The sequence below is a fragment of the Siphateles boraxobius genome, unplaced genomic scaffold (genome assembly GCF_051911475.1).
Source record: "Siphateles boraxobius isolate OS27281-9 unplaced genomic scaffold, OSU_SipBor_1 65, whole genome shotgun sequence".
Lineage (NCBI taxonomy): Eukaryota > Metazoa > Chordata > Actinopteri > Cypriniformes > Leuciscidae > Siphateles > Siphateles boraxobius.
The window spans coordinates 23,311,054-23,338,297 of record NW_027509192.1 but is presented as its reverse complement, the minus strand read 5'-3'; the positions used below and the strand labels follow the sequence as shown (position 1 = coordinate 23,338,297).

The 27,244-nt window shown below is 38.4% G+C and overlaps 5 protein-coding genes and 1 pseudogene across 6 annotated transcripts in view; 5 read left to right on the top strand and 1 right to left on the bottom strand.

Moving 5' to 3' along the window:
- ankrd27 (ankyrin repeat domain 27 (VPS9 domain)) overlaps positions 1-6,288 on the bottom strand; it is a 58,203-nt gene extending 51,915 nt beyond the window's left edge. The window contains exon 1 of one of the 2 annotated variants that reach the window (XM_077211544.1): positions 6,177-6,288. The gene's annotated coding sequence lies outside the window, so the exon portion shown is untranslated. The remainder of the gene's footprint in view (positions 1-6,176) is intronic. The other variant, XM_077211543.1, reaches the window with a different exon arrangement.
- A 1,240-nt stretch (positions 6,289-7,528) lies between these two features.
- LOC143720500 (histone H2B-like) lies at positions 7,529-9,153 on the top strand. The gene has a single exon (XM_077209957.1). It carries the CDS (start codon positions 7,606-7,608, stop codon positions 7,978-7,980), a length of 375 nt encoding a protein of 124 aa, XP_077066072.1. The 5' UTR covers positions 7,529-7,605; the 3' UTR covers positions 7,981-9,153.
- Positions 9,154-11,764: 2,611 nt separating this feature from the next.
- On the top strand, positions 11,765-12,431 carry LOC143720499 (histone H1 pseudogene; annotated as a pseudogene).
- Positions 12,432-13,834: 1,403 nt separating this feature from the next.
- Positions 13,835-14,231, top strand: LOC143721256 (histone H2A-like). The gene has a single exon (XM_077211546.1). It carries the CDS (start codon positions 13,835-13,837, stop codon positions 14,219-14,221), a length of 387 nt encoding a protein of 128 aa, XP_077067661.1. The 3' UTR covers positions 14,222-14,231.
- A 754-nt stretch (positions 14,232-14,985) lies between these two features.
- Positions 14,986-15,429, top strand: LOC143721255 (histone H3). The gene has a single exon (XM_077211545.1). The coding sequence runs from the start codon at positions 14,997-14,999 to the stop codon at positions 15,405-15,407; it is 411 nt and encodes a 136-aa protein (XP_077067660.1). The 5' UTR covers positions 14,986-14,996; the 3' UTR covers positions 15,408-15,429.
- Positions 15,430-16,719: 1,290 nt separating this feature from the next.
- Positions 16,720-17,182, top strand: LOC143721258 (histone H2B-like). Its single transcript, XM_077211549.1, has one exon. It carries the CDS (start codon positions 16,762-16,764, stop codon positions 17,134-17,136), a length of 375 nt encoding a protein of 124 aa, XP_077067664.1. The 5' UTR covers positions 16,720-16,761; the 3' UTR covers positions 17,137-17,182.
- The last annotated feature ends 10,062 nt before the right edge of the window (positions 17,183-27,244 follow it).

Sequence of the window (27,244 nt, the reverse complement as noted above, 5' to 3'; positions counted from 1 at the left end):
ACGATATCTTTATCGTGAAGGTTACTGTCCTCCTTTGGTGTGAAAATTTGGTGCAATAAATATTTTAATTGAATGGGCGGCAACAGACAGTTCTCATTTCAATGAACACAAATATTCGCATGCTGTCAATGCAACAGATTTTTACGGAGAAATGGTCTGGGGCCGTATTCACAAAGAATTTTATTTTACCACTAGGAGTACTCCTAAATCACACTAAAATATTTTAGCTAGGAGTTTTCTCTTAAAAGTTATTCACAACGCCTTTCAGACCTACTCTTAGTAAGGAAAAATGACAACTCCTAAACTAAGAGTGAGTCTTCGTTGCTATGGATGACGTCAATTCTCATGCACGAGTTTCCTCGCAATGATCACGGTGATTGGTTGTTAGATGACAGGGCCACCATGCGATCATGCGGAACATAACACAGACGCAACAAATCATGGAATTACGACATCTAAATATGTCTGTGTCCTACACAAAATAATAATAGTAATGTCATCGAAATGCATATATAATGACATGTTTGTGCAGGCCCCAGTGAAGTGTAATTCTAAAAAGCCAGAGAGAGAGAGAAAAGTGGTGCATTAAATTAAATTAAATTAAGGTAGCCTAATACCCTAATGAAACCACCACTTGCCTAATAATGAAAAACGACACTTGCATTAACACTTGCTTGGTTAATTGACATCCTATTAGTATGGAAGCTTGTTTCCGCCACTGAATAAAAATAAATAAAAAATAATTGCAACTTTTTATCTCACAATGGCGAGATATGAAGTCAGAATTGTGAGAAATAAAGTCGCAATTGTGAGATAAAAAGTCGCAATTACCTTTTTTATTTTTCATTCTATGGCGGAAACAAGCTTCCATAGCCTAAATAGACTACTTAAAGCAAGGAAATGTTGCTCCTATTGAAGTAATGTAATAGTTGAATGACGATGGATTATGAACTCGCCAAAACGGAAAAGAAACCCCAACTGGACGCTGGACGCTGCTGGTCCAGTTGGTGCTGAAATAAAATAAAAAATAAAAGGGAAATTCGACACTGGGATATCAAGTAAAACTAAGCATGAGACATGGGAGAGGATTTGTTTGCAGATCAATGCAGCATTCCCGCTTGTGTGGCGGACCCTGGACGACTGCGAGAGGCGGTGGTATGCGTTACAATCCTTTGTGAATAGGTCTTAGAGAGTTAGGAGTCCTCTCGACTTCTTTTAAGCTGTCCCAGACTTAGGTGCTACTTTTAGGGCTAAAATGCTTCGTGAATTACTCTTAGTGAAAAAAATTAGGAGTCCTAAAGTTAGGAGTGACACGCCCATTATTTTTAGGAGTTGCTCCTAAATTTGCCAGTTAGGAGCTACTTTTAGCCTTACAATTCTTTGTGAATACGGCCCCTGATCTCATTTCCATTTCACTGTGAAAAAAACTGGCCAACCAATAAGAGAACGCATTTAGTCACATGGCCAAAGCCACTGCCGTTACATAATAGCCTACAGCGACCTGGTGGTGTTCAATCACGACAAAAACGCACAAGTGATTAGCAGAAGAAGAATCCAGAACCAGCTCTCGTCACTGTACACTTTTGTATTTGGTGTTATTTAATAAAATACACAAATATCTGAACAGGTTTGAAAACATGTAAACATTGTTTGACAAACAGAAAACTGCACAATGCTGCTCTGCCCACCGTATTACCCAGGGTAACCGCTGTATTTCTGATATAATCGCCCTACTGTCAGAGAGTAAATGTACATGTTACGCATTGGTCTGAACAGACAAATCTCACTGAATGAAGTTTTTGTGTGAACATTAGTGTTGGTGTGAACACAACAGGCCTTTAAACCTTGACGTGTAACCCATCCTACAAAGTAACATGAATGATATTTTCAATAGTGCAACTTGTTTAAGGGAACAGATTTACATGAAGAGGTACCAGTGCAATATCAGAGACTTGAGGTCGTTCCTTTGGACATGGGTTACTAGTACACAATCACCTTAGGCTATATATTAACCGCAAGATAATGCCTCAAAAAACACTCTGAACACCTTAACAACTGCATATCAATGCCCTAGCGCCCACTCGTAGCATTTGTGGTGGTAGTGAGGTTTTTCAGAGACAACCCCCACTTTACACAGGAACACATCACTCACAATTTTTTCTATAAAAAGACAGACAAAAAAGGCTTTCTTCCTTTAACAACTTCTTTCACTGTCTGTACAATCAGTAGAAATTCAGCTGAACTCATTTAGGGATTCTGAAAATGAAATTAATGAAATTGAAATTGAAATTGGAGTAAACATGATTGTATCCAAGTAAACAGAGGCAGACTATGAGGAGGCAACGCACCCAACGACAAACGTTCCTCCGACTGAAACTCGAAGCCACAGCACATGTTTCTGAGGAGAAAAATAGTCTTTATGTCATCTAGACATTTCCACCTACAGTTGTATTTTTGAGCCAGGCTTGGTTGAGTATCTCACTGCAGGAAATCCCCACTACGCTCAGAGTGGGAAATAAAGACGGTCGATTCTGCTCGCTTCCTTAAAATGTGTGTGTGAATTCTGACCAGAAAGACTGTAGTAGCCTATCTCACAAAACCTGTCAAAACATATCTGAGACATCTCAAAATTAATAGAACAATTTAAGAAACTATACTTAAGAAAATTAGTCTTGTTTTTAAGACCTTTGCAGTTGTTTGCATTGTAACGTTATTTTAATGACAACTATGGATTTCACCCACCAGTAACAATGAACAGAATTGTGATTATTTTAATTGTTACTATTGCGGTAGTATTTTTCTACCGCCTTTAAATTATACTTAAACACCATTGATTACTGCATTTATTATAGTATGAGGAAAAAAACGTCCAGAGTACCCTTTTATTCGACCATGCTAGATGGTATTCAGGCCATGAAGTTTGTGTTTTACTACGAACACTCTCAGTCTAGAATCCAACCAGAAAACATGTAAAAACAGTAAAAGTTTGAACGATTCTGCTAAAGACTTACTCACATATTTATGATGGTTAAAGAGAGTTTGCGACACCATGAATAATTTCATCTTCAAATCTTTGAAATGACGGATAAGGAAGAGGAAAGCCATGAAGATGAAGAGGCTCAGGGTGTCCAGGCGAAGATTAAAGAATCACATGGCAGCTCTGAGAGGTCAAGGCCAAAATCCTGATAATATTCAAGAGTCAGGCCTCCACCCCTCATTCTGGGCATCATGGGAGGATTGCCTGGATGACTGTCTGCTGAAACCCTGAAGAATGTGAAATCTGCCATGTGATCTGTTCCTCCAGGCCATAACGACTGGGTTGAGGGGGAACCACACTCCTGTGATCCTAACAGGGATTTCATGGAGTGTGTTTTCCAGTTGACATTAAATTGAGCCATGCCTCCCAGATATCCAATACGCTGGCAAAGGGTCACATGCCTTTCCATATAAAATGATTTCACAATCAACTTTTATCTCGACCCAACACCAGACCAGCGGACAAAACAAAAATGGACAACTGACATGACATTACAGGAGATGTAATTTTACTGTCCTCAGAGATCATTTGGCTGGACTACAACAAACACAGATATTTAAGCTTGACGTGGCGGCGTCAAGCGCATCTCCGGTCTGATCTACAAGTGTTCAATTACTTTTAAACCGTTAAATCGATATTTAACCAGTATTAATCTGCCAAAATTCTTAATGTCAGTTAACTGTTAATTATGAGCATCCTTACTTTTAAAGGAATAGTTCACTTAAAGGTGCATTGTGTAATATTTCTGAGCATCTATTGACAGAAATGCAATATAAGATCCATAACTATGTTTTCAATGGTGTATAAAGACCTTGCATAATGAACCGTTATGTTTTTATTACCTTAGAATGAGACATTTATATCTCCATAACCGCGGGCGCCCCCTTCTATGGAGGTCGACATATTGTGTGGTCATGTTTCTAGCGTAGCCGACAGCGAACACACAGCGCTACAGAGCGCGTTTCCTCACTATCTTGAAAAAGAAGATTTTAGTGGTGTATAAAGACCTTACATAATGAACCGTTATATTTGTATTAGCTTAGAATGAGCAGTTTCTGTCTACACACACCGCGGATCCCCTTACATTGAAATGCGCCGACATGTTTCTACAGTAGCTCTAAACGGACAAACGCGTTTCGTTACTATGTTGCTCTTCGTGCAAGGAAGCAAGCTTAGTTCAGCGAATAAAACACTGACACAATGATGAACAAGTAACAATAATATTCGCAATAACATATAGTTTTACTGACTAATTAAGTAAACATAATTTCTTAATTTATCCTTGTAAAGAAACCTCATTGCTGAACTGCTACTCTCTGCTGTCTCAGACGATGACATATTTTCCTGTCGGCCACCGTAACTTTGGTTGGTTGCAATTCGTAACCTCACCACTAGATGCCGCTAAAATCACACACTGCACCTTTAAAAATGAATTCTGACATCATTTACTCATCCTCAAGATCAAACCTGTCTGAATTTCTTTCTTCTGCTGAACACGCAATAAGATATTTTGTCAGTAACCAGACAGTTGATGGACCTGTTGACTTCCATAGTAGGAAAAAAACCTACTATGGAAGTATTTAATCTAAAAAATTAAATAAAAATCACCCCTTATACCAAGTAGAACTGGATGCTGTTTTAAATATTGTATACCACTCTAGCATTCAACACATGTTACTGCTGCAGTGGTCCCTGTTAACAGCATCATTTATTCTAAACGCAAGCGAAAGGGTTTTATTGCAGCGCGCAGCTCGATTACAGTACCTGATAGTGCTGATTCTCTCTCACTGTTTGTGATATTACAGCCTTAGAGAAAGATTTCAAATGATTGATTTGATCTGTTTATCTGTATTAATTTATTCAATCCACATTGCTATATGTATTTTGGGTGAATCCCTGCATTATAAGCACCAAACTTGCAAGAAAGCTTAAAAGTTACACGCAATAATCACAGTCCTATGCTTAAATTCAGGACCTGAATATGGCCTGATACTATTTTATTTTAATGGTTATAATATGTTGGCTTGCGGAGTCCTCCAGGGATCTATCATTGGACCTCTCCTGTTCAATCTGCATGCTTCCCACTAGGTCAAATAACGGCAATAATGTTAAAAGCAGATGAAACTCAATTCTACCTAGCTCAGAACAGTGACTACAGGCCCATGGACTCCATTTCTGACACAAACTGTGAAGTAATGATGCAAACTGACCACACTGCATTATTTTATTTTAAACTGGTTGCCTACTTCCCAACAATGTAAAAGCAATCATTATTATTTTCTCACCACATATTTAATTGTGTGGGTCGATTCACAAAACCAATTTAAATGGGCAATCTCTAGGGAATTCCTAAAAATCTTGTCAATAAAGACTACAAAACTTTTAAACGGCAGGTTTCTTAATTTTTTTTCTGCAAATTAAATAATTTTGTTCAGAAATAATCCATCAAATGATAAAAATAAAATAACAGACAGTTCTGAAGTTTCAATTCAAAATATGATCACGTGCCTTATTGCAAAAAATCAATATGAACATTACAACAGTTATGCTCATGTTTTACAATCATGAACACTGTATTTAGTGTTAACACTTATATTCGTCAGTAAATAGATAAAGGCCTTAGAAAATGCTGATAATATTGATAAAAGTAACGTTAAGCACACAATGTAAGGGAAAATAACAGGAGACTCAAAACAAAAACATATGTTTAGTGTGCATATTTTTATACATGGCATGCATGTATCAGTCTGGAATCCGCATCTGACCCTGAAGCCGATTCAGATCACACATAATTTGTAATTCAACACTATGTATAATAAAACACAATCTGTATTTCATGACTAATGGTAAAAATAGCATCCGATGCTAACTAGCCATATAACGTTACAATCCAGAAGAAAACACAAACTGCATGGGTCAAATGGATCAAGTATGGTATTTGATTAGTTGTAATTATTTGTGTATACATGCATGTTTCATTTATGCGGTATATAAGTAATGACAAAATGAGTGCTAATATTAGACTTTATTTTCTGTCAGTCCCTCAGACTTGCTATTGCTAACAGCTCTAAAACAAGAGCAAAAACACTGAAGATATAACTATTAAGCCGTCCCGAAAGAGGAAACAGGTTAATCTTACCTCAAATAATGATGTATAAGATGGTAAAGTGGTAAACAGAACATTTACTGTAGTCTGGCAGCAAACGCAGAAACATTTCAGACAACTATCGTCAGAAACACTGATGATTACTCTAACGACACACACCAATCAGAGAAGTACTCGATGAAGCGTTAGCCAATCAAAACGCGTCTTTCAGTTTGCCATCGTCACACAGGGAAGCGTCTTGTTTAGGTTAGGCAAAATCTTCTTAAAATTATTTAAATTTAAGCACAGATGCACAAACAATTAAAATTACACAAATGTCAAAAATAACAATAAAATAAAATAATTGGGTAAACTTGTATGAATTACATGGCATGAGCATGCCTGGGCAACAGCGTACTCTAGTGGAAAACTCCAAAACCTTGTTTATCAAACCTGGTCATTTTATGAAACAGGTTTTATTCATTCAATAAAATACGTTTAAATACAAGTAAAACATGTTCATTTTAAATTAGGATGAAAATATAATATTCCGCATACTTCATAATAAAAGAGTAGCTGTCTCTTTCCTTTGGGTTCCTGCTAATGTAGGGGTGGAAGGAAATGAAGTTGTAGATATGCTAGCAAAAAACTCTATAAAGCCTGAACCAGTAGATGTGCACATACCAAAAAGTAGAGCAGAGGTTAAAACCATTATAAAACAACACTCACTTAAAATATGGCAGGGATATTGGAACACATCGGATACAGGGCGTCATCTATACAGTATTCAAAATCAAGTAGTCACAAGCATGAGGAAGGGCAGAAGCCCAAGGGAAGAGATGTTAGTTTCACATCTTAGAATGGGTCACACTTAAATGCAACATTGTATAAAATAGGAAAACACCTCACTGGATTATGCACTTATTGTAATGTACAAGAGACAGTGATACATATATTGTTAGACTGCAAAGAATAGACAGAATAGAATAGACTGCAAAGAAGACAGAATAGAATTAAAGGCACAAATGGATGAACAAAGTTTTACACTTGAGTGGTTTATTGGGGAAAACACCTGGGAAAATACACAAGCTGTTAATTTTGTTTTTAAAAAACACTGGGCTAGGCGAAATCATTTAATAGGAGTTCCTCTATCTCTTTTGGATACCAGTTTAATGCTCACACTCCAGTCTAGTAGGTGGCGGTAATGCACCTTTGAGATGAGTTGCCAACTGCCATTAAATCCTGAAAGAAGAAGAAGAAGAAGAACATCGAGCGGTGGGCGGGACTATTTTTTATCCGCCTGTGATTGGCTATCTTTTCTCTCTGGGTGCTTTGAGCTGTCCAATGAAGTACGAGTTTGTGTGGTTGGCCTATGAAAACAAACAATCAGAGAATATCCGTATCGCTTTGAAAATTAGCATAGGGCAGTGAATAAATAACTCTGTATCGCTCCCGAAGAGTATGTTTGAGATCTTGTATCAACATGCCTGAACCATTAAAGACCGCGCCTAAGAAGGGCTCAAAGAAGGCCGTCACCAAGACCGTCGTTAAAGGAGGAAAGAAGCGCAGAAAGTCCAGGAAGGAGAGCTACGCAATCTATGTCTATAAAGTCCTGAAGCAGGTTCATCCTGACACCGGCATCTCCTCTAAGGCGATGGGCATCATGAACTCTTTCGTCAACGACATCTTCGAGCGCATCGCCGGTGAGTCGTCTCGCCTCGCGCACTACAACAAGCGCTCCACCATCACTTCTAGAGAGATCCAGACCGCCGTGCGTCTGCTGCTGCCCGGAGAGCTGGCCAAACACGCCGTGTCCGAGGGCACAAAGGCCGTCACCAAATACACCAGCTCAAAGTGAGGCGTGCCTGACTTCAACTACCCCAAAGGCTCTTTTAAGAGCCACCCATCCTCTCAAATAAAGAGCTTATATTTTTTTCTTTTTTTTATGCTGAATAATTGCATAGCTTTATTTTCTGTGTCCATCCATTCTTGTGAATCTTTTGTACTCCTAAAGTAGAAAAGTTTAACAGCCTAGATTTTAGAGTAGCATCCCTCAGACTTGTACCGTCCTGTTTTACCCAGCTGCTTCTTGTGGTGTTAGGCTATTTAGACTATGAATAGAAGTTCTTATAATACCTGCTTAAATATAAATGTGCGTATATATTAATATATTTTTTTTCTTTATTTTGAAAGCATCTCTCCACTTACTCCTTTTTGAGGCCAGATTCTAATGAAACTTAATTGCCTGTTGGATTTCCACTGGAACAGCATTTCCTCAATCCCTCGATCTTACACTCACCTCAATCAGACTTAACCAGAGTCAAACACACGCATATATATTTGGCGATCAAGAATCTTATTTAATCAGTGAAATTTAGTATCACAAAATAAACAACCTATATGTCAGCACATGGATAAACAAATTAGTTAATTAATCATTGAAGTATTGTATGAGACTAGCAAAACAGATCATTTGCGAAGTTAAAGCACTGCTCTTATTCTTTATTAGAATAATCTTCAAGTGGGATGTTATTTTCCAGCCTATCCATCTGTTTATTGACACAGAAAAGTCTCACATGGTCATGAATAATGTTTACAAATAACCGTAACAGGAGTTATTTACATTTAGGCTCTTCAAGAACAATAAATGACAGTGTGTATAACCAAAACATTAAATCCACACCCAATACCATTTTAAAAACCCCAGTATGTGTCCTAATCAAATCAAAAGAGAGAATTAAGATAACCCATTCATACGATAAATTATAGACATATTAGTGTTATTGCAAGTCGTCTGAGACAATCTGCAGCTTCCTAATGTGGGACAGTTGTGTCCCCAATATGGGACAGTGAACAATCTATGATAAAAGACCAAAAATCACATTGATACATGTAGAATAGTAAAATCTTATTTTATTTTAGATTCTCTCTTAAAACCTAGTTAGTAATTTTCCTGGTTATGAATGGATGAAACATGGATAACTGAACATCATCAGACCGATAATAAAATAAACCTGCCTTCACTGATTAAGTTTTTTCTCTTATCCTTTCCCTGTTTCTGCCTCTCTTTCTGCGTCTGACAATCTGTCCCTGTCTTTCTCACCTTTGCCATTGTTATCTGAAATACATTTCATTTAATTAATCAGATGCATAAAATTAAGTGGAATGGCTTTATTGGTTTTCTACTGCGCTTTTAAATTCAGAGCTATTTTTCATTTTAAGTCAACTACCTACCTTTTACACACACACACACACACACACACACACACACACACACACACACACACACACACACACACACACACACACAAAAGAGCCTTCAAACTGCCCTCCAAGAATAAAAAAGTCACACGACTGTAAAAATCTGTATTAAAAGTATTCTAATATTGCATTACAAGACTAAAACCATGCAAATAACCATGTTTGTCCCACAAACCATGCCCCACCAGACATGTTTGACTCATTGAAGTATGTCGCACATTAGGCTGATCATGCTGTCCCAGATTTGGAAACCACATTTCCCTAATGTGGGACACTAGGAAATTTGATACAAATATATAAAATATATAGTTTATACACACAAAGTTACACTATTTTTTGATAGACAAACATTTCATAAGCATATTAGGCTAAAAAGTTGCAGGATTGCTTTGTTTAAAATGTATTTAACTCCTTAACATCAAATTTGTTAAAACTCTATGTCACTAATCTTCGGATGGTCTTTGCACAAGGTGCCTCCTGTTTGATGATTGCTCCACCCTCAAATATGATTGGACATTTGATAGGTCATGTGATTTTGATCACATGACACCACAGCTTTGTCTAACCCATAGTTTCACTGTCATTCATGTATTTATGGGGGACCTACAAACACTAGACCTAAGATGTCCCACATTAGGCAGTGTCCCACATTAGGGCAATTCACCCTACTATAACATGGAGGCCTTTACTGCACCTTTTTGCCACATAGTGTAGATCATACAAAAATGCATGACATTTGTATTTTTAATAAACTAGTCATTGAGAAATCTGACTGACTGGTAATTATAAAATTACAATTTTCCTGTGCCTCAGTCTCTCGGAATGACATGGTTCCACAGAAAGAGTCATAAACATTGTAGCCAATCTCTGTTCATGAAATGTATTCAGCATGTTAGCTGTTATTCAAGTAAATGTCCAGTGAGAATATAAATTATTACATCATATAGAAAGCAAGACAAAGAGAAACACAAGTCCATATAAGGAGAAGGCTGGTTTCCAAGAAAAGCACACACTCAAACAATACAAGAGATGAACAGCTTCTGAACCCAGAGTCAGCATGTTTATACAGAGACTGTTCATAAAGATAAAAACGGAGAGACATAGACGGAAAAATTAAGCTAAGATCATTTCTCTTTCAATTCAAAGCTAAGTTAATATGGTCCGTTTCTAAAAAAAAATTGGGTAATTTGCATTATTAAGACGAAATTAAAAATGAATTGTCGTATCCTTAAAAGCTCTTGTCATTGATGTCCTCAAAATTTCACTCCAACCAGGAAAGCAAAGATGGAAACCCTGATACTATTAGTTTATGAACAAAACAACTCAATGGTTCAATCAGTTTTAAGAACAAAAGTATATCCATTTAAGCACATCAATGTCCAAAGTATGTTGTTTTTAGTTTTGGTTCAGGAATCAGGGCTAAAGTGAGATGGAGTATGTTTGGTCTTATGTGTGAGGCTCAAAATCTCCTTACAGTTAATCAGGTGGAAAATGATGATTCATAATTGTTTTTGAATGCGACTTATGGAGAAATACAAGCGATTCAGGCAATGGCATAATAAATTATAGCAATACAAAGTTTGAAACACTGTCCAGAAAATACAAGCTAGAACAGGGGAAATATGAAAGTGTTGAAAAGTTGTTTTTTTGAGTCACTTGCTCTGCCTTGTTTTAAATGAGCAGCTCATTCAGATGAGTTTTTACACGCATATGATGAAAACTGAGATGAATCATGAATAGCAAATACGGAGAAACAAATATGATGATTTATATTTTTATTTACGTTATATGATGTACATCAGTTAATGAAAACTATCATTATTATATCAATTATTATTATTTTAATGACAGATCATCTGCTGGCCAGACATGAGAGTCATGGAGAGACTCGATCGGAGCTTCGGATGGTGCTTCAAGCTAACCAAAACAACATCTGTATGAAAGCCTCCTCACTGATGCTGATTTTATTAAAGTTTCTTTCAGACTGTTTGCTGAACACACAAATGAGGCGTTCAAGGCTTTTATCAACCTTTCCACTTAAACTATCCATCAAATTTACACGCGGCTTTTCCACGTGGCTGATGCTCGCCTTGGTTTTGATCGGACGGAGGCAAAATAAACATTTCCTCTCGCGTATTTTAGTCTCCGATGAAAGCTCAGAACCTCCTGCTTGGTTTTCACTTTGTTTTGACTGCGCTAAACTATTTTACCACTCCAGTTTTGAACAAAATGTAAGAGAAGAAAACACACGCATGAGGGGCTTGTGGACGCGCACAGACGCCGACCGGGTAGGTTGAGTCTATAAGGTCCTCATGTGGTATTTAAGAGCGCCGCGCCGCTCGAACATCATTTCATTGCAGAAACCAGACTTAGATACAGCGTTTGATAGATTGCAGATCCGGTCAGAGAGAAATGGCAGAAACCGCCCCAGCACCCGCTGCTGCCGCCCCGGCCAAAGCGCCCAAGAAGAAGTCCGCTGCGAAAGCAAAGAAAGCAGGTCCAGGCGTCGGTGAACTCATCGTCAAAGCTGTGTCCGCATCCAAGGAGAGGAGCGGCGTGTCCCTCGCCGCGCTGAAGAAAGCGCTCGCTGCGGGCGGCTACGATGTGGAGAAGAACAACTCCCGCGTCAAGATCGCCATCAAGAGCCTGGTGACTAAAGGCACACTGGTGCAGGTCAAAGGGACCGGCGCCTCTGGCTCATTCAAGGTCAACAAGCAGCAAGCCGAGACCAAGAAGAAAGCCGCTCCTAAAGCGAAGAAGCCCGCGGCCAAGAAACCCGCTGCTGCCAAGAAGCCCAAGAGCGCAGCGGTGAAGAAGCCCGCCGCCAAGAAATCACCTAAGAAGGCCAAGAAACCCGCAGCCAAACCCGTAAAGAAGGCAACGAAGACAATAGTAGCTAAGAAAGCAGCCAAGAGCCCGAAAAAGGCAAAGACTGTTAAACCTAAAGCTGCAAAACCTAAAGCCGCCAAGCCTAAAAAGGCAGCGCCCAAAAAGAAATAAAGTCCTGTGTTTGTTCCTCAACGGCTCTTTTAAGAGCCACCCACTAACTCTGAAAAAGAGCAAATCTCGTTTATATCAATGATTTGTTAATTTTGAAAGCAAGTATCTGATGTTATTTGGACAGGTCAAAACACAGCTTTGAAAAAGAAAAAAAGTAATGTTATCCATTATTTGTTTATAAGTTTATTGTAAATGGCCAAAACAACAACAAAAAGCTGAAGAGGGTTCAGACAGTGACAGTACAGACAGAATATATGCACACACTATGCTGGAGAATTATGACAGTACAAACAACCCAAATCCAAATATGGGGAGTGATTACTTCAATATTACAATAGGAACAAAATACTGTATAGTATCAGAAGGTCAATGTGCCCAGAACATACACTGTGTGTGTGTGAAAGGTGAGAAGCACTTTTGGAAGAAACAGCGTAACGTTACAGTATCCACTTTTGAATTTATTTAAATTACATAAATATATATATAATTTTATATTTCAATGTTTTAATCTCTTCTGGTTCAAAGGTAATTAATACTTGTGCATAGTAATTCCCGCCAGACCAATTTCGAGCCGACGTCACAATTACGACACGGCGCTAGCTGGAGGCAAAACAAAGGGAAAACTGCAGGCGGCCAATACAAACCAGCACAGATTCGGCTACATAATAAGGAGCTTAAATTACTATTATTATTATTAAATGTCATCTTGTTGTGCTGTTGGATGCAAGAATCAATGAAAAATGAATATGCTATATCTGGATTTTTTATTTCTAGAAAATATTCACATCATTAAAATTGCACCGTAATGTCACTCTTTACATTGTCGTCTTCTTGGCGCTGGCTAGGCAGAACTGCGGACGTACCACACAAGTCTTGTACATGACCATTCATCACATAGTTATAGGCATCTAAAGATTTATATGACCCCAGTATGTCTTTACGCTCGGTTTCTCTATCGGATAGGTGTAGGATTGAGCCTAGCGTTAACGTTAATCCTGTCAGATCGTCCATCCATTGCCTGAGCGTGTACGGGTCCGCCAATCTGGTTCCGTCTGTTAAAATTAACTTTTGCAAATAACAATCGTGGTCCTGGACAGTGAGTGACCTTGCACATTAAGATAAAATCGGATTTTCTCCAGTCATTGTTAAAAAACAAGCTAACAAAACTTGCAAACTAACGTTAGGGAAGCGGCCAGAGGGATCGTTCTGCAACCACCTAAGCTCCGCCCACAGAAAAACGTCACCATGTTTACCAACTGACAAGGGGTCTATACTTGTGCATAGTAATTCCCGCCAGAAAGGGGTTGGGCTTTTCAGGGAAGTTCAGTGATTGGTTTGAATCTTTACAGACTCTAAACCAATGGGCGACTGGCACTCTCGTTTAAATACAGAATGTGGAGAAACACATAAATATCATTCTATTTCTTTTGACAGCAATAATTGTACTCGAAATGAGTGGAAGAGGCAAAACCGGCGGTAAAGCCCGAGCGAAGGCTAAGACTCGCTCCTCTAGGGCGGGACTGCAGTTCCCCGTCGGCCGTGTTCACAGGCTTCTGCGCAAAGGAAACTACGCCGAGCGCGTCGGTGCCGGAGCTCCTGTTTATCTGGCGGCTGTGCTCGAGTACCTCACCGCTGAGATCCTGGAGTTGGCTGGAAACGCCGCTCGGGACAACAAGAAGACTCGCATCATCCCCCGTCACCTGCAGTTGGCGGTGCGCAACGACGAGGAACTCAATAAACTTCTGGGCCGAGTGACCATCGCTCAGGGCGGTGTGCTGCCCAATATCCAGGCCGTGCTGCTGCCCAAGAAGACCGAGAAACCCGCCAAATCCAAATAAACCGATTGAATACTGGGTTATTAACACAACGGCTCTTTTAAGAGCCACCCATTTTATCTAACTATGAGCGCTTTTCCTTGTTAATACGTACGAACACCATAAACGCTTTTGGTTGAGTGAAAAATTGACACCAAACGACTATAGCCTGCCCTATATGGTTGTCTACATCAACGACTAAAGTTAGCAGTACAGGTTACGTTTGTGCATGTTAGAAGCACATGATGGTCTCCTAATGTTTATTTACCACACAATCCATCTCCCCTAATCTTGAAATATAGGTGTCTGCAAGCTCTGATAATATATTGCATATTTTAATAAATTATCGTCCATATTAAAAAGTAATATAAATATCGGCTTCGGGGAAATAGAAATTGGTATGTTACTCTGGGTCTTTGCAGTTTAGTAGCAGCTGGTCTACTGATCCCTATTCCACGGGAAGGATGGAAACCCTAGTCTGTCTCGCTGCAGTGCCTTTATACAGACTGTAATGTGGTTTTGTTCTAATACGAGATCTGCACAACCGCTTGGACTTAAAGCAAATATTTTAGAACAAGGAACAAAACAGCTCGAGCGGGAAACCATCCGCTTGTATGAAAAGAGGAAAACGCGCAGTCATTGGCTGGCACTCATGCGCTGACGTCACGTATTAGCCAATCACAAGCCCTGCATCCTCGTGACACCATGAGCTCGTGGCGGTGTAATGCTTTAAAACCGGGCGAGAACCAAAGGGTTGCATTTCCTGCGCACGAAGAACAGAGAGAGAAAGACCGCTGTAATGGCAAGAACCAAGCAGACTGCTCGTAAATCCACCGGTGGTAAAGCCCCGAGGAAGCAGCTCGCTACTAAAGCCGCCCGCAAGAGCGCTCCGGCCACCGGCGGCGTCAAGAAGCCTCACCGCTACCGGCCCGGGACCGTGGCGCTGCGGGAGATCCGTCGTTATCAGAAATCCACCGAGCTGCTGATCCGCAAACTGCCCTTCCAGCGGCTGGTGAGAGAAATCGCTCAGGACTTCAAGACGGACCTGCGCTTCCAGAGCTCCGCTGTCATGGCCCTGCAGGAGTCCAGCGAGGCTTATTTGGTCGGTCTATTTGAGGACACCAATCTGTGCGCCATTCACGCCAAGAGGGTCACCATCATGCCCAAAGATATTCAGCTGGCCCGCCGCATCCGCGGAGAGCGCGCTTAAACCCGCGTCTGATTCATCCCACAACGGCTCTTTTAAGAGCCACCAAAACTGCACAGATCGAGATAACTTCCAGCTTAAATCCTGAGTAGAAAGTTAAATTCATCCATTACATTTACATTATCGTGGTCACCGTTCTTTAAATAAGTAGGTACCATTGCTATCAGAATCATATTAGTTACTTGGACAATAGGAAGTGTAGATTTGTAAATATTGTATCTTAAATTGGTTATGTATTTAAATGTTTGTATAGACATTACAATCTATGATCTTGTTTATTAATGCTGTGATATCAGTTGTCCAGGGTGCAAATTACACAATGGCCATTAAAGCACATTATATACAAAACATTGAAATTAACAAATCATGTGCAGTTGATTGACAGATAAACTGCGAACTCAGAGATTCCAATGTGGTTGTTAGCTTTGGAAATTTTCAACAGCTAAAAAAGTATCTTCATATTTACAGGTAACGTTAAAGCTTATTTTCATATTCAAACTGTCTTCCCTAACAAGTTGGGTCCTCTTCTTTTTTTTTCTCTTTCAGATACTCCCTTATAGTGGCATGTCGGTTTTTAAACTTACATCGCAAGTTGAAGGCCAAACAAGAGATTACTCTGATAAATGTGCAAATTCAGATAAAGGTAGACATACAGTAAACCATTGAGGCCTGAAATCATTTATATTCTAGACTAGAACATTTCATTACCATTCAGTATCTCTGTATATGATGATCTTTTAACAACCTCTTTATCAAGTTATTTTTTATAAAACATGAAAGAAGTTGGACAGGCCTCGTTAAAGAATGGTTTGGGTGGAATCCCATTGTTTTGTGCTGGAACTGTTGACTATAGCAGAAACGAAAATGTCATATATTGTACACACATGGTCAAATTGGCTTTTATTTATTATTCATGTATTTTAAACAGTTTAACAACATTGCACATTGCAAGAAACTGTTTTTAAAGCGTGTCTGACCATTATTGGTCTCTTTCCTCCCAAACTCGCTCAATGGGTCTATAAGAGGTTTAAAAATCACACGATGATGCACAATATTAGAAACGCTTATTTTCTAAAAAACATATTAAATAAAAGGAGCGGGAAACGAAACAAAGGAACTTGGAGGGTTTCGTTCAAATATGGAGCAGTGGGCGGGACTATAATTTACCCACCTGTGATTGGGCCTCGTTCCTCTTGCGATCCTTTAAGTTGTCCAATGAAGTACGAGTTTATGGGTTTGCCCTATGAAAACAGACAATCATAAATTCCCCTATCCCTTTGAAACTTAGCATAGGGCAGTGAAGAAATAACTCTGTATCGCACTGGAATTTCCATTAGTCTTATAATCTCGTATCAACATGCCTGAACCAGCAAAGTCCGCGCCCAAGAAGGGCTCAAAGAAGGCCGTCACCAAGACCGCCGTTAAAGGAGGAAAGAAGCGCAGAAAGTCCAGGAAGGAGAGCTACGCAATCTATGTCTATAAAGTCCTGAAGCAGGTTCATCCTGACACCGGCATCTCCTCCAAGGCGATGGGCATCATGAACTCTTTCGTCAACGACATCTTCGAGCGCATCGCCGGTGAGTCGTCTCGCCTCGCGCACTACAACAAGCGCTCCACCATCACTTCTAGAGAGATCCAGACCGCCGTGCGTCTGCTGCTGCCCGGAGAGCTGGCCAAACACGCCGTGTCCGAGGGCACAAAGGCCGTCACCAAATACACCAGCTCTAAGTGAGGCGTGCCTGACTTCAACTACCCCAAAGGCTCTTTTAAGAGCCACCCATTGTCTCATTTAAAGAGCTTTTCTTTTTTTTTATCTACAGTCTTCGATCCTGAGATCCGCCCTTGAAGAATCTGCTTATATAAACACTAACAACACGGTCTCAGTTTGTTGAGTTTTAGCCCTTGTATGGTTAACCATAATCGATCTTTCAGTCTTCTATTAGTTTAAAGATTTGAAAGTAAGCTTGTCTTATTTTTCTTCCTTGTAAATGGCCTACTCACAGCATTACCCAACTTGTGTATATCTCATTAACATGAATGTATGTGTGTAACTCTGAATGTATTTAAAAATGTACTGCAGTCTACAATGATTGAATCATGTTGTTATTTTACTTGATTTATGATGAATGTTGAGCTCTGACTTTCTGGAATGTTTAATGTGTTGTGTGTGATTGTACTGTGGCCATCTTGGCCAGGACTCCCTGGAGGAAGAGATTTATTTTAATCTCAATGGGACCTTCCTGGAAAAAGAAAGGAAATATAACATGAATGGCAAACTGTTCCTTACATTTGAAACTCCCTCAAAAGTGTTTTACCTTCCGACAACCGCATTCATTCCTTATGCCAATAAAAATAAAACTACCAATGAAAGTAAGGAATAAGTTTAGAAAAATAACTGAAAAGTCCTGAAACAAGATGGATTTGCAGAAGTACAGCCAAAATTACCATGATGTGTTGACACTTTTTAAAGAATAAAGATGTTTTTTTGTACCTTATTATTATTATTATTTTGCTATTTAAAACTATAAAAATGTTTTAATTTCATCGGCTGTTTGCAGATAAAAGTTAAATCTGGAAACGTTATTTCTCTGGATTTACTTTTGTATACTTTTGTGTGTTTGAGAAAAATGAAAATTCTATAAAATACTGACAACATTTCTTCCAATTTTCAAGAACATCACTGTTATTTATAGAGAATTTGTTTCCAGAAAATGAACACGGGTAAAAAAATGTACATGACTAATGTGAGATACTTTAGTTTTAGTTATTATTGAATAACTTGAGATACAACATTGAACATGTAATTGTTTCTATATGAGCAATGGCTGTGCTAATGCCAGTGACAATACCCTACTGTTCATTATATTTACATGCTAAAGTTATATAGTATGAGCTCTAGCTTTTCTTTTTTTTAACTAGAATAGGTTAGAGGGCCACCACTCCCTTTATAAGTCAATTGTTGAAATTGTAAGGGGATTTACAGTCAAAGACCCAGAACCAGATATGATGAATGAAGACCCTGAGTCAGAATTATAATAAATTGAAGAAAAGTTTTACTGAAGATAGTTTGCAGTTTCATCAGGCAGAATTCAGCTTCAAGGCTCAAACAGAGTTTGTAGGCCACCCGTCTTACAGTTACAAAGATCACAGCAGTTATACCCTTCACCAAGGTCTAAGCTACGTCCTTGCTTCAGGTTAAAAGATTCTGATTGGCTAAAAAATAGATAAACAGTAATTTTCCACACATATGCAGATAGACTGAAGCATATATCCGTCGATTAGGCAGCTGACACTCGGACCCTGAAGTTTGGCACGTTGTGACCTTCCAGGTCGCAGATTTGGGTTGCTGAACACATCATACACATGCCCAAACAACATCACCCAAAGACAGTTATGAAGTGGACACCACCAGGAGCATGCAGGAGACAGGGAAGACCAAGGAAGACATGGAGACAGATGTTTCACGAACACCTGAAGAATGTCAGTGTCCCATGGGAAGATGTGGAGAACTTGGCCACGGATCAAATACATTGGAGGACACTTGTTGCCCATTGTGCCCAACACAGGACTTGATGATGAGTTGATTGTGAGTTTATCCATAACTGTGGGATATTTTGGGAGACTGCATCTATCTAGGTGAACCGAACGCGAACAATGGTGTAATGATTCAGTTCGACTCCTAAGACAAGACGATGCTCACCCGACTGGCCAATAGGAACGTTCCATAGGAAAAAAAGAACGTGGCCCCGCCCATGACACAATTTTCACAGCTAAAGCAAAATCCTGACACGAGAGCAAAAAATTGCATCGAGAGCAAAGAAAAGCGTTTTGAGAGAAACACTTTTTATTTTTAGAGAAAATGTTTTCACACTGATAGCAAAAAATATATATTTGAGATTTTTTTCCAAGTATTTTAAGAGAGATTTTTTTTCTCAGAAATAATTTAAAAAATTTCAAATTTATATTTTTTTATGTTCTATGAGAAAATACTTTCTCTCAAAACTTTTTTTTAGTCTCAAATATTATTTTTTGCTATTGGTATGAAAACTTTTTCTCTCAAATATTCTTTTTTCTCTCATGAAATGCTTTTTTGCTATCAGTGTGATAACTTTTTCTCTCAAACTTTTTTTTTTCTCTTAGATCATTTATTTTCTCACATGTAATAAAGACACATTTCTAGCTCCATACTTGTCAGCTAACTTAACGAAACGCATGAGAAGTAAAAAAAAGCGTGGGAATGAGTAGTGATAAAACCGTCATTTATTCGTTAGAAGTATGTTTACATAACCTCTTCAAACACTGATAACGATATTGAAAAGATATTTGTTTACTTTTTTTTAGATCAAGAAATAAATTTTTAATCGGTGGAGAACACCCAACAGAAAGACCCATTCACCACCTTACAGTAAGTCAATTTTACCCACTGTTCGAAAACCTACACTGGGATTAATAGTATTAAGTATGATTTTCATCTTTAAAAGACATTTAACGTTACTGATAGAAAGTCTGAGTGACTTTTTGTCCTTTTGTCTTTCTTCTGTTGAAGTGGTGCATTGAAAGGGGATTCATCATGTCACCTTCATCAGTCCTTTATTTAGTTCACTGGAAAACATTGAGGGAAAGGTGGAGGAGTATTCTTTAGCTGCTACATTGCACTATCACTTCTGGTAAGTATTCATTGACATTTTGTGTTTTTTATTTTATTTTACTTATTTAATAAATTACTTTTAATTAGTACAATTTATGGTTAGGATTCTAAATTAAAACAGTGTAATGTTTCTCCACAAATATTATCAGAAATATACGGACATTACAGAGCCCTCAGGGGTCAGGCAAAAATTGTTGAAACAATATAAACCTGCATTGAAAGATATAAGTCAAAGAGCAACAGACCACTACCCTCTCAGCTTAACACCACAATTAGTTGATTTCTTCATCTGTTTTAAGGATGAAATCATGACCTTATGATTATATTAACCGTAACTGACACATGGGTGTAATATTACATTTTTTACAATTCCAGCTCGGGGCTCTGAAGAATCGCTTGTGTAAATTTTAATCTGAATACATCAAATAGGTGTTTTAGAATGGATAGTCGTGTTGTATACTTTGTTTTCTACATACAGTAGGCAGGCCTATTGAATCATAGTCTTTTAATCTTGTCTTGCAAATAGATGCTCATTTTGATCATCATTTGTATTATTCTCCCCTAATTTTATGTATTTTTGATGTATTTTATGAATATTTTTCCAAATCTGCGTTGCTGCACGTTGCGTGGTTTTGTGTGTGTGTGTCTGTGTGTGTGTGTGTGTGTGTGTGTGTGTGTGTGTGTGTGTGTGTGTGTGTGTTTAACACTTAAATAAAGTCGTTATTTTTGTTTGTTTTTTGTGCACAAAAAGTATTCTCGTCGCTTGATAAACTTAAGGTTGAGCCACTGTAGTCACTCGGACTATTATATTTATATTTCAATCCCTTAGAAGCCTATGGAGGAGTGATCTAGCTTTCAGATTTTTTCAAAAATATCTTAATTTGTGTTCCGAAGATGAACGAAAGTCTTTTCGAAACGAAAGGAGAGTAATTACTGACAGAGTTTACATTTTGGGGTGAACTATCCCTTTAAGCTCCGGTCGATTTATGCAAACTGCTCCTCAGATCTCTGCAGGGTAAATCCAGACAGCTAGCTATCTGTCGCACGACTAAAACAACTTTTGAACGTGCACGTTCCACCAAAAGAAATTCTTTCCCGAGGCTATTTTGCAGCTGTACCATGGCTTTGCCTCATGCTTAGCGATTGTGATTAGTTTAGAGAAGTGCCAATAAACCACGTTTTTCTCCAATCCCAGAATGCCGCGCCGAAAATGCGTACATGCTAGAAATAGAACTGACACTTATTTTTCACGCCATGACATATTAATGTTTGAAAGTCTCTAGGTTTTGACCTAAATGGAGATATAAATGTAATTGCACCTGTCAATACAGAACAAAATATTCTGTAGCCTATTTTGCCGTCAATACTTCCAAAGTTGTCTTCAAATCAAATCAGTATTTGTTTAACATGAAGTGTACTACTGCTTGAGTACAGTAAATCAATTGGAAAGACAAGTCTAGCAGCAGCAGCGCAGCATCAGACACGTTTCTGGTGTGCAAAGACATAGAAAACGGCACAGCCACACAACAGAAACGCCAGGCTCATGCGACGCAGCCAGTGTGTAGCCAGCCTAAGGCTGACGCTGGCTAATTTATGCAGCCCTATGTCCATCTCAGCCAAGCAAGAGGTCTGATGTATGTAGAGATCTGTATGGTTATATTGTCGTTTTCAGTGGAAGGTAAAAATAGTATGGCTGTGCATAATGCCAATGCTCTCTATCAAAATCACTGTTTGTTTTTTGTAATTTATTTTGAATTCCTGCAGAAAAAAGTTAAGTGCGTGTGTGTGTAATAATTGCATGTTATTTTTGTCTTGGATTGGATTAAGCTCTTCAACAATAAGCTGATGACCCTATTCAATATGAAGGGGAAGGGCAAAAAAGATGAAATTAGAATTGAAGACAAGAAATTGTTTTCAGCAATAAAAGGTAAGCTTCATATTATGGTAATAAAAAAAAGTGTGTGTGTGTGTAAATATATATATATATTAGGGCTGTTTTCGACTAAGGATTTTCATAGTCGAATCTGATTCGTTAGATTTTGCCGTAGTCGACTGATAGTCAAACCTTTTTTTTCTTCTTTTTTTTAGATGGCAGCTAGATGTTTGGTTGAATAACTGTTCGTCTGTTATAGGACAACTCGCTCTACGTTTATTTAAAATGAACAGCAAGACAACTAGAAGTGAATGTGCTTTCCATTAAATTAATCCTTAACAAAAAAACGTTGCAATGAACACACAGTAAATCACACACAGTAAACAAAACCTTAACAAAAAAACTTTGCATTGAACTTTGGAATTTAGACACGCAAACTGCGTGCCGGTGCGGTGAGACGTAGCCTACATGCTCGGGCAGATTCGGCTTGAAGTCGTTCATCCTCGGATGCGGCGTCGCGCGCGCTGTTACAAAAAAAGCTGTGCACACAGCCAAGCGAAATGGGGTCTTGCGCACCCAATGCGTAATTTTTTGCCGTCCGCACCTTCGCGCTCGTGCGGACGCGTCGAGTATAAACAAGGCTTTACTCCGTGTCAGCGCGCGCTCTGATCGGTAAAGGTGCACAGACCTCTCCCGAATCATCTCCAGCATTCAGCCTCCGATCGCACCACTAACTCCGCCTCCGTTTCCCTAGTAAGATGATATTAGTATTTAAACATTCTCTATGATAAAAAATGTTTGTAAAAAATATTTTAATAGCACGGTTTTGGCGGTTATAACTAGAGCCCGACCGATATATCGGCGGGCCGATGTTATCGGCCGATTTTAGGCATTTTCCTAACTATCGGTATCGGCATTTATAATGGCCGATAAATGAATATTTTAAAAAATGCGGGTACGGTGATTCATGTAAGGGTGGCGCTGCCAATAAAGCACCTAAAAGCTGTCACAAGAACTGGCAAAAATAATGATTATGAATACAACAAATATAGCAAGGAGACATTTTAATTGTTTATTAATAAACAAGTGTTTTCAGTCAGTGTCAGCCAAAGATGAAGTTGACGATGCTGACTCGCGATCTTCAGTGAGCGCGCGCCAGAGAGAAATGCACATTTCATACGATTACATGAGTCTGTCTGTCTTTCGTTTTGAATTGTTCTGTTTAAAAGTAGACATTTCAATATAGATATATTTCAATTCTCAGGTCTATACGCTGAGTTTCGGTTCATGAGACGAGCTCCAGTTCACCCGCAGGCGCCTCCGTGTCGAGATTATCTATCGTCTGCTAAATTTACTTCTTATAAATTAAATCCAGGCAAATGGCTGATGAAACATTGATTAAAATTAAGATACAATTAATACAAAACGAAATTCACTTTGAAACGAAAGGTTTTGTGCTTTCTGTTTGATGTCTATGTGAAAGTTTCAAAGCATTAGTGCCGCTTTCAGAGCGCTCACGTCCGTAGTGCTGAACTGTCGCGTCTGTAACATTGTTTTTTCCTCATAAATGCAAACACGAAAAATAAAATAAAATAAAATGAATATTTTATGTAGCCTGTGGAGACTGAGAGCCAACCCTTCTTCATCCGGTGGGTAGTAGCCTACTTGTGATTTGCGCAGTGTAATTCACAGAATTGATTTCTCTGCTACAAGCCTCTGTCACGTATTGTGTGAGCTTGTGACTATTGCAAGCGCGCAGCTGAGAAGTCCTGATTATATTGTCTGCTATATTTAGGCCTTCTTATTTATTAAGGCAATTGGTTGATGAAACATTGATTAAAATGCGTGGCGCGAGCGATCTCCGACAGTAAACTGATTCTGCTTTGTCTAGGGTAAACAGCTGTTGTAGATCTCGCGAGCAGTAACGGCCGCGTCCGGTGTAGACACAGTGTTAAAGCTCATTCTGCCTGATAACGCTACGTTACAACATCAAGCAATATTCCAAAAATGTATATAATTATAACACTTTATATAGGGCCATTTTGCATTAAGAGTAGCCTAGTTTCACGTTTAGTACATTTTGCTTACTAATTATTTAAAATAGTATAAAAGTACTGTACATATGTAATTAAAAACGTTTTCATTATGATATTATTCATTTTACTTTAGTAAAAAGATCTGAGTTCTTCCTCCACTGGTAGAGATTAGAGGAATTAAGAGTAAAAATAGAAGATAATAAGGTTTTGTCAGTGACACTTTTTATATATTTATTGATACAAGTTATGACTAAATTAAAAGACAAAGTCGTCGTTAGTGAAGATTATGCAACAGTATTTATAATATAATATAATATAATATAATATAACATGCAATGCAAACTAGTTTGGTTACAGCTCAGCTGTATAATTCTCATTCTATCATTCCCCCTGCCTCCATTACATATCTGTGTCACACAAGTGTTTGATTACCACATTTGAGTGATCATTGCAAAACGTGTTTATAAAATATATTTATTCTGTTTATAGCTACTGTGTAAAGTACCCATCAAAAGTTTGTACACACCAATAGGAAAGTGTCCAAACTTTTGACTGGTATACTGTACTATAATACACATAAATAATATTGTTACTGTATTATAATATACACATAAATAATATCGGCCGATATATCGGTATCGGGCTTTTTTTACTCCCTAATATCGGTATCGGCATCGGCCCCCAAAAATCCATATCGGTCGGGCTCTAGTTATAACTATAACTGTTGTTCTCACGGTTATATAATAATTGTCACACCCCTGGTTACATAACACTTCCCTACTATTCGACTATGAGGTTCATAGTCGAATCAGACCTCTCCGAATCGAATCCTCGACTATTAGAAGTCAGCCCTAATATATATATATATATATTAGGGCTGTCAACTTTAGTCGTTTAGTCGACTAATCGGTCGATGCCGTCTTGGTCGACTGACATTCTCATTGGTCGACCAGTTGCATTTTTTTTTTTTTTTTTACCAATAGAAATAAATTTTCATTGATTTACTCCTTGATATTTATTCCTTTATAAGCAGTTATATATTACTGTATTAATTAGCCTATGTTTTATCCCCAACTTTAAATGCTGTAATTTAGGCTATTTTGTAACAGCGCGACAGTTTAGCGCACACACGTAGAACACTCGGGAACCGCACCTGTGGCTGGCTGCAGTGCTGCTGCGGCGCGGAGGCGCTTGGAAAAGAACGAGCTTCCATTATGAGCGCACATACCATGGGCCTACATTTGAAATAACGAACTTGAGCGCACAAAAGGCGCAATATGTGAGCAGGCCCTTTAACGGCTTTATTATGCTGACTCAATAGATTGTGTTTTCTTATGTTTTTATTTGTACACTTGACACGTTTGAAAATAGCCTAAATAATGTAACAAAACGAAAATAAAACTATATGCCTTCCTAATACAGACTATTATTATTAGGATTGTTTTTTAGGCTATTTGGGTTTTTTGTGTGTTTGTTTTAAAACGCCTAGATCGGCTGGACAAAAGTTAACCCAAAGCTTCGAATGTAAAGAAGAATATACAGCCTGTATAAACGAGAGCTTTTGTTTTGTTAGGATTTTTCATTATTTGGCTGCTAAAAGTAATATTTTTTGTAGTGTGTGGTGTGGTCAGGTGCGCGATTGTGACTGTCACTATAGACCTAGGACAGAGCTCCTCACTTTGCAGTTAAAAAAAAATCACTTAATTTTCAAAGAATTGTATTATTATTATTATAGTTTTATGTATTATTGATGTTTTTTCGTTGTTGTTTTATAAATGCTCTATGACAATTGTTTAATAAATGTTCAATCAAAATGCAAAACATCGCGGTTTATTTATTTATTTATTTATTTATTTCAGTCGACTGATCGTTGCGCAGGACAGGACTTTTGGTCGACTAAGGATTTCTTTGGTTGACTACAGCCCTAATATATATGTGTTTGTGTGTGTGTGTGGAATGCTTAATATCAGGCTCGATGTAATTTGACTTGATTTGTGATTTAATAGCGATTTCATTTAATTGATTCGAGTACTCGAATTTTCATCTATGTATACTATGCATCGCTGCTGCAAGCTAAACCACAACAGTGGCATTTGTATTTATTTATTTTACATGTGGATTTTTTTGCTTTGATTGTAGCTGCTGTCATGAAATGGGACCCAGCTGCTACAGAGGCCCAAATAAAGTCTGCTGCATCTCATCATCTGAAACATGCCTGTTTGGTGGTGGCTATAAATGAATAGCCTTATTGTGCCTATTGTGGACCTTATAGCAGCCACATTTTTTAAATTGTTTATTTTATTTATAACTTTACTAGGGGTGTCACGATTCTCCAAATCTTCGATTACATTTTCGATTCAAAGGTCACGGTTCGATTCGATTCTTGATTTTTTTACATTTATTTTTTTAAAGCCGAAACCGGCCAATCAGGATGCTCTCTGTCTTACATGCGCTTCATGAGGCGCACGCGCAAGGTCTCTCGCTCTCTCCCTCTCTGCCGTGGGCGCGCTATACGGTTTGGAGCACAGTTTTTTCTGTCTCTCATGCTCGCTCACTCTAGATTCCGGGAGTTTTAATTAATTTGCAGGCATCAGGGAGCTGCTATCAATATGCGGGAGACTTGGGATGTCTGCAAACTGTGGCTTTTTTGAAGCGCGAACGTTGTCAACATAACTCACTGGAAATACAAAAAACTTCCAGCACTTCAACACGCGTGTTTTTTCGGCTTGGCACGCCGACCGGACGTGACATGGGGGCATGGCAGCATCAACAATTCCATTTTTTAATTCGATGTTCGAGATTGTGAATTAATTTCAATCGATTTCGATTTAAAATCAAAATCGTGACACCCTTAAACTTTACTGTTCTGGCTTTTAAGTTTTATTATGTTATCGTGTTAATTTATACTTTACTGTTCTGGTTTTAAGTTTGTGTAAAATTGGTAATAAAAATATATTTTGAGATTTAAATAATTGATTTCTTGGAGTGATCAGTTTGGTTTACAGGAAAATGGTAAGCAGTTTATTACAATTATATTGATAAGATATAAAAATGCAAGACTAGTATATACACTACACAGTTATTCAATTGAATATTCAATATTATCAATATTCTTTAAAATATAATTTAGGTCTGCGTGTCTGCAATTTCATGACACGACAACCATTAACAATGAGTAATTGGGGTTTTCTCAGTGAAAACTAACTCACTGACACTGTTTTGAAGTAAACATTTTTTAAAGTAGGATCCTTGCAAATATGCACAGATGGGATTACCATGTCAG

Bases quoted from the DNA above. Each gene is read 5' to 3' on its own strand.
- LOC143721255 (XM_077211545.1), top strand. From the start codon at position 14,997: ATGGCAAGAACCAAGCAGACTGCTCGTAAATCCACCGGTGGTAAAGCC.
- LOC143721256 (XM_077211546.1), top strand. From the start codon at position 13,835: ATGAGTGGAAGAGGCAAAACCGGCGGTAAAGCCCGAGCGAAGGCTAAG.
- LOC143721258 (XM_077211549.1), top strand. From the start codon at position 16,762: ATGCCTGAACCAGCAAAGTCCGCGCCCAAGAAGGGCTCAAAGAAGGCC.
- LOC143720500 (XM_077209957.1), top strand. From the start codon at position 7,606: ATGCCTGAACCATTAAAGACCGCGCCTAAGAAGGGCTCAAAGAAGGCC.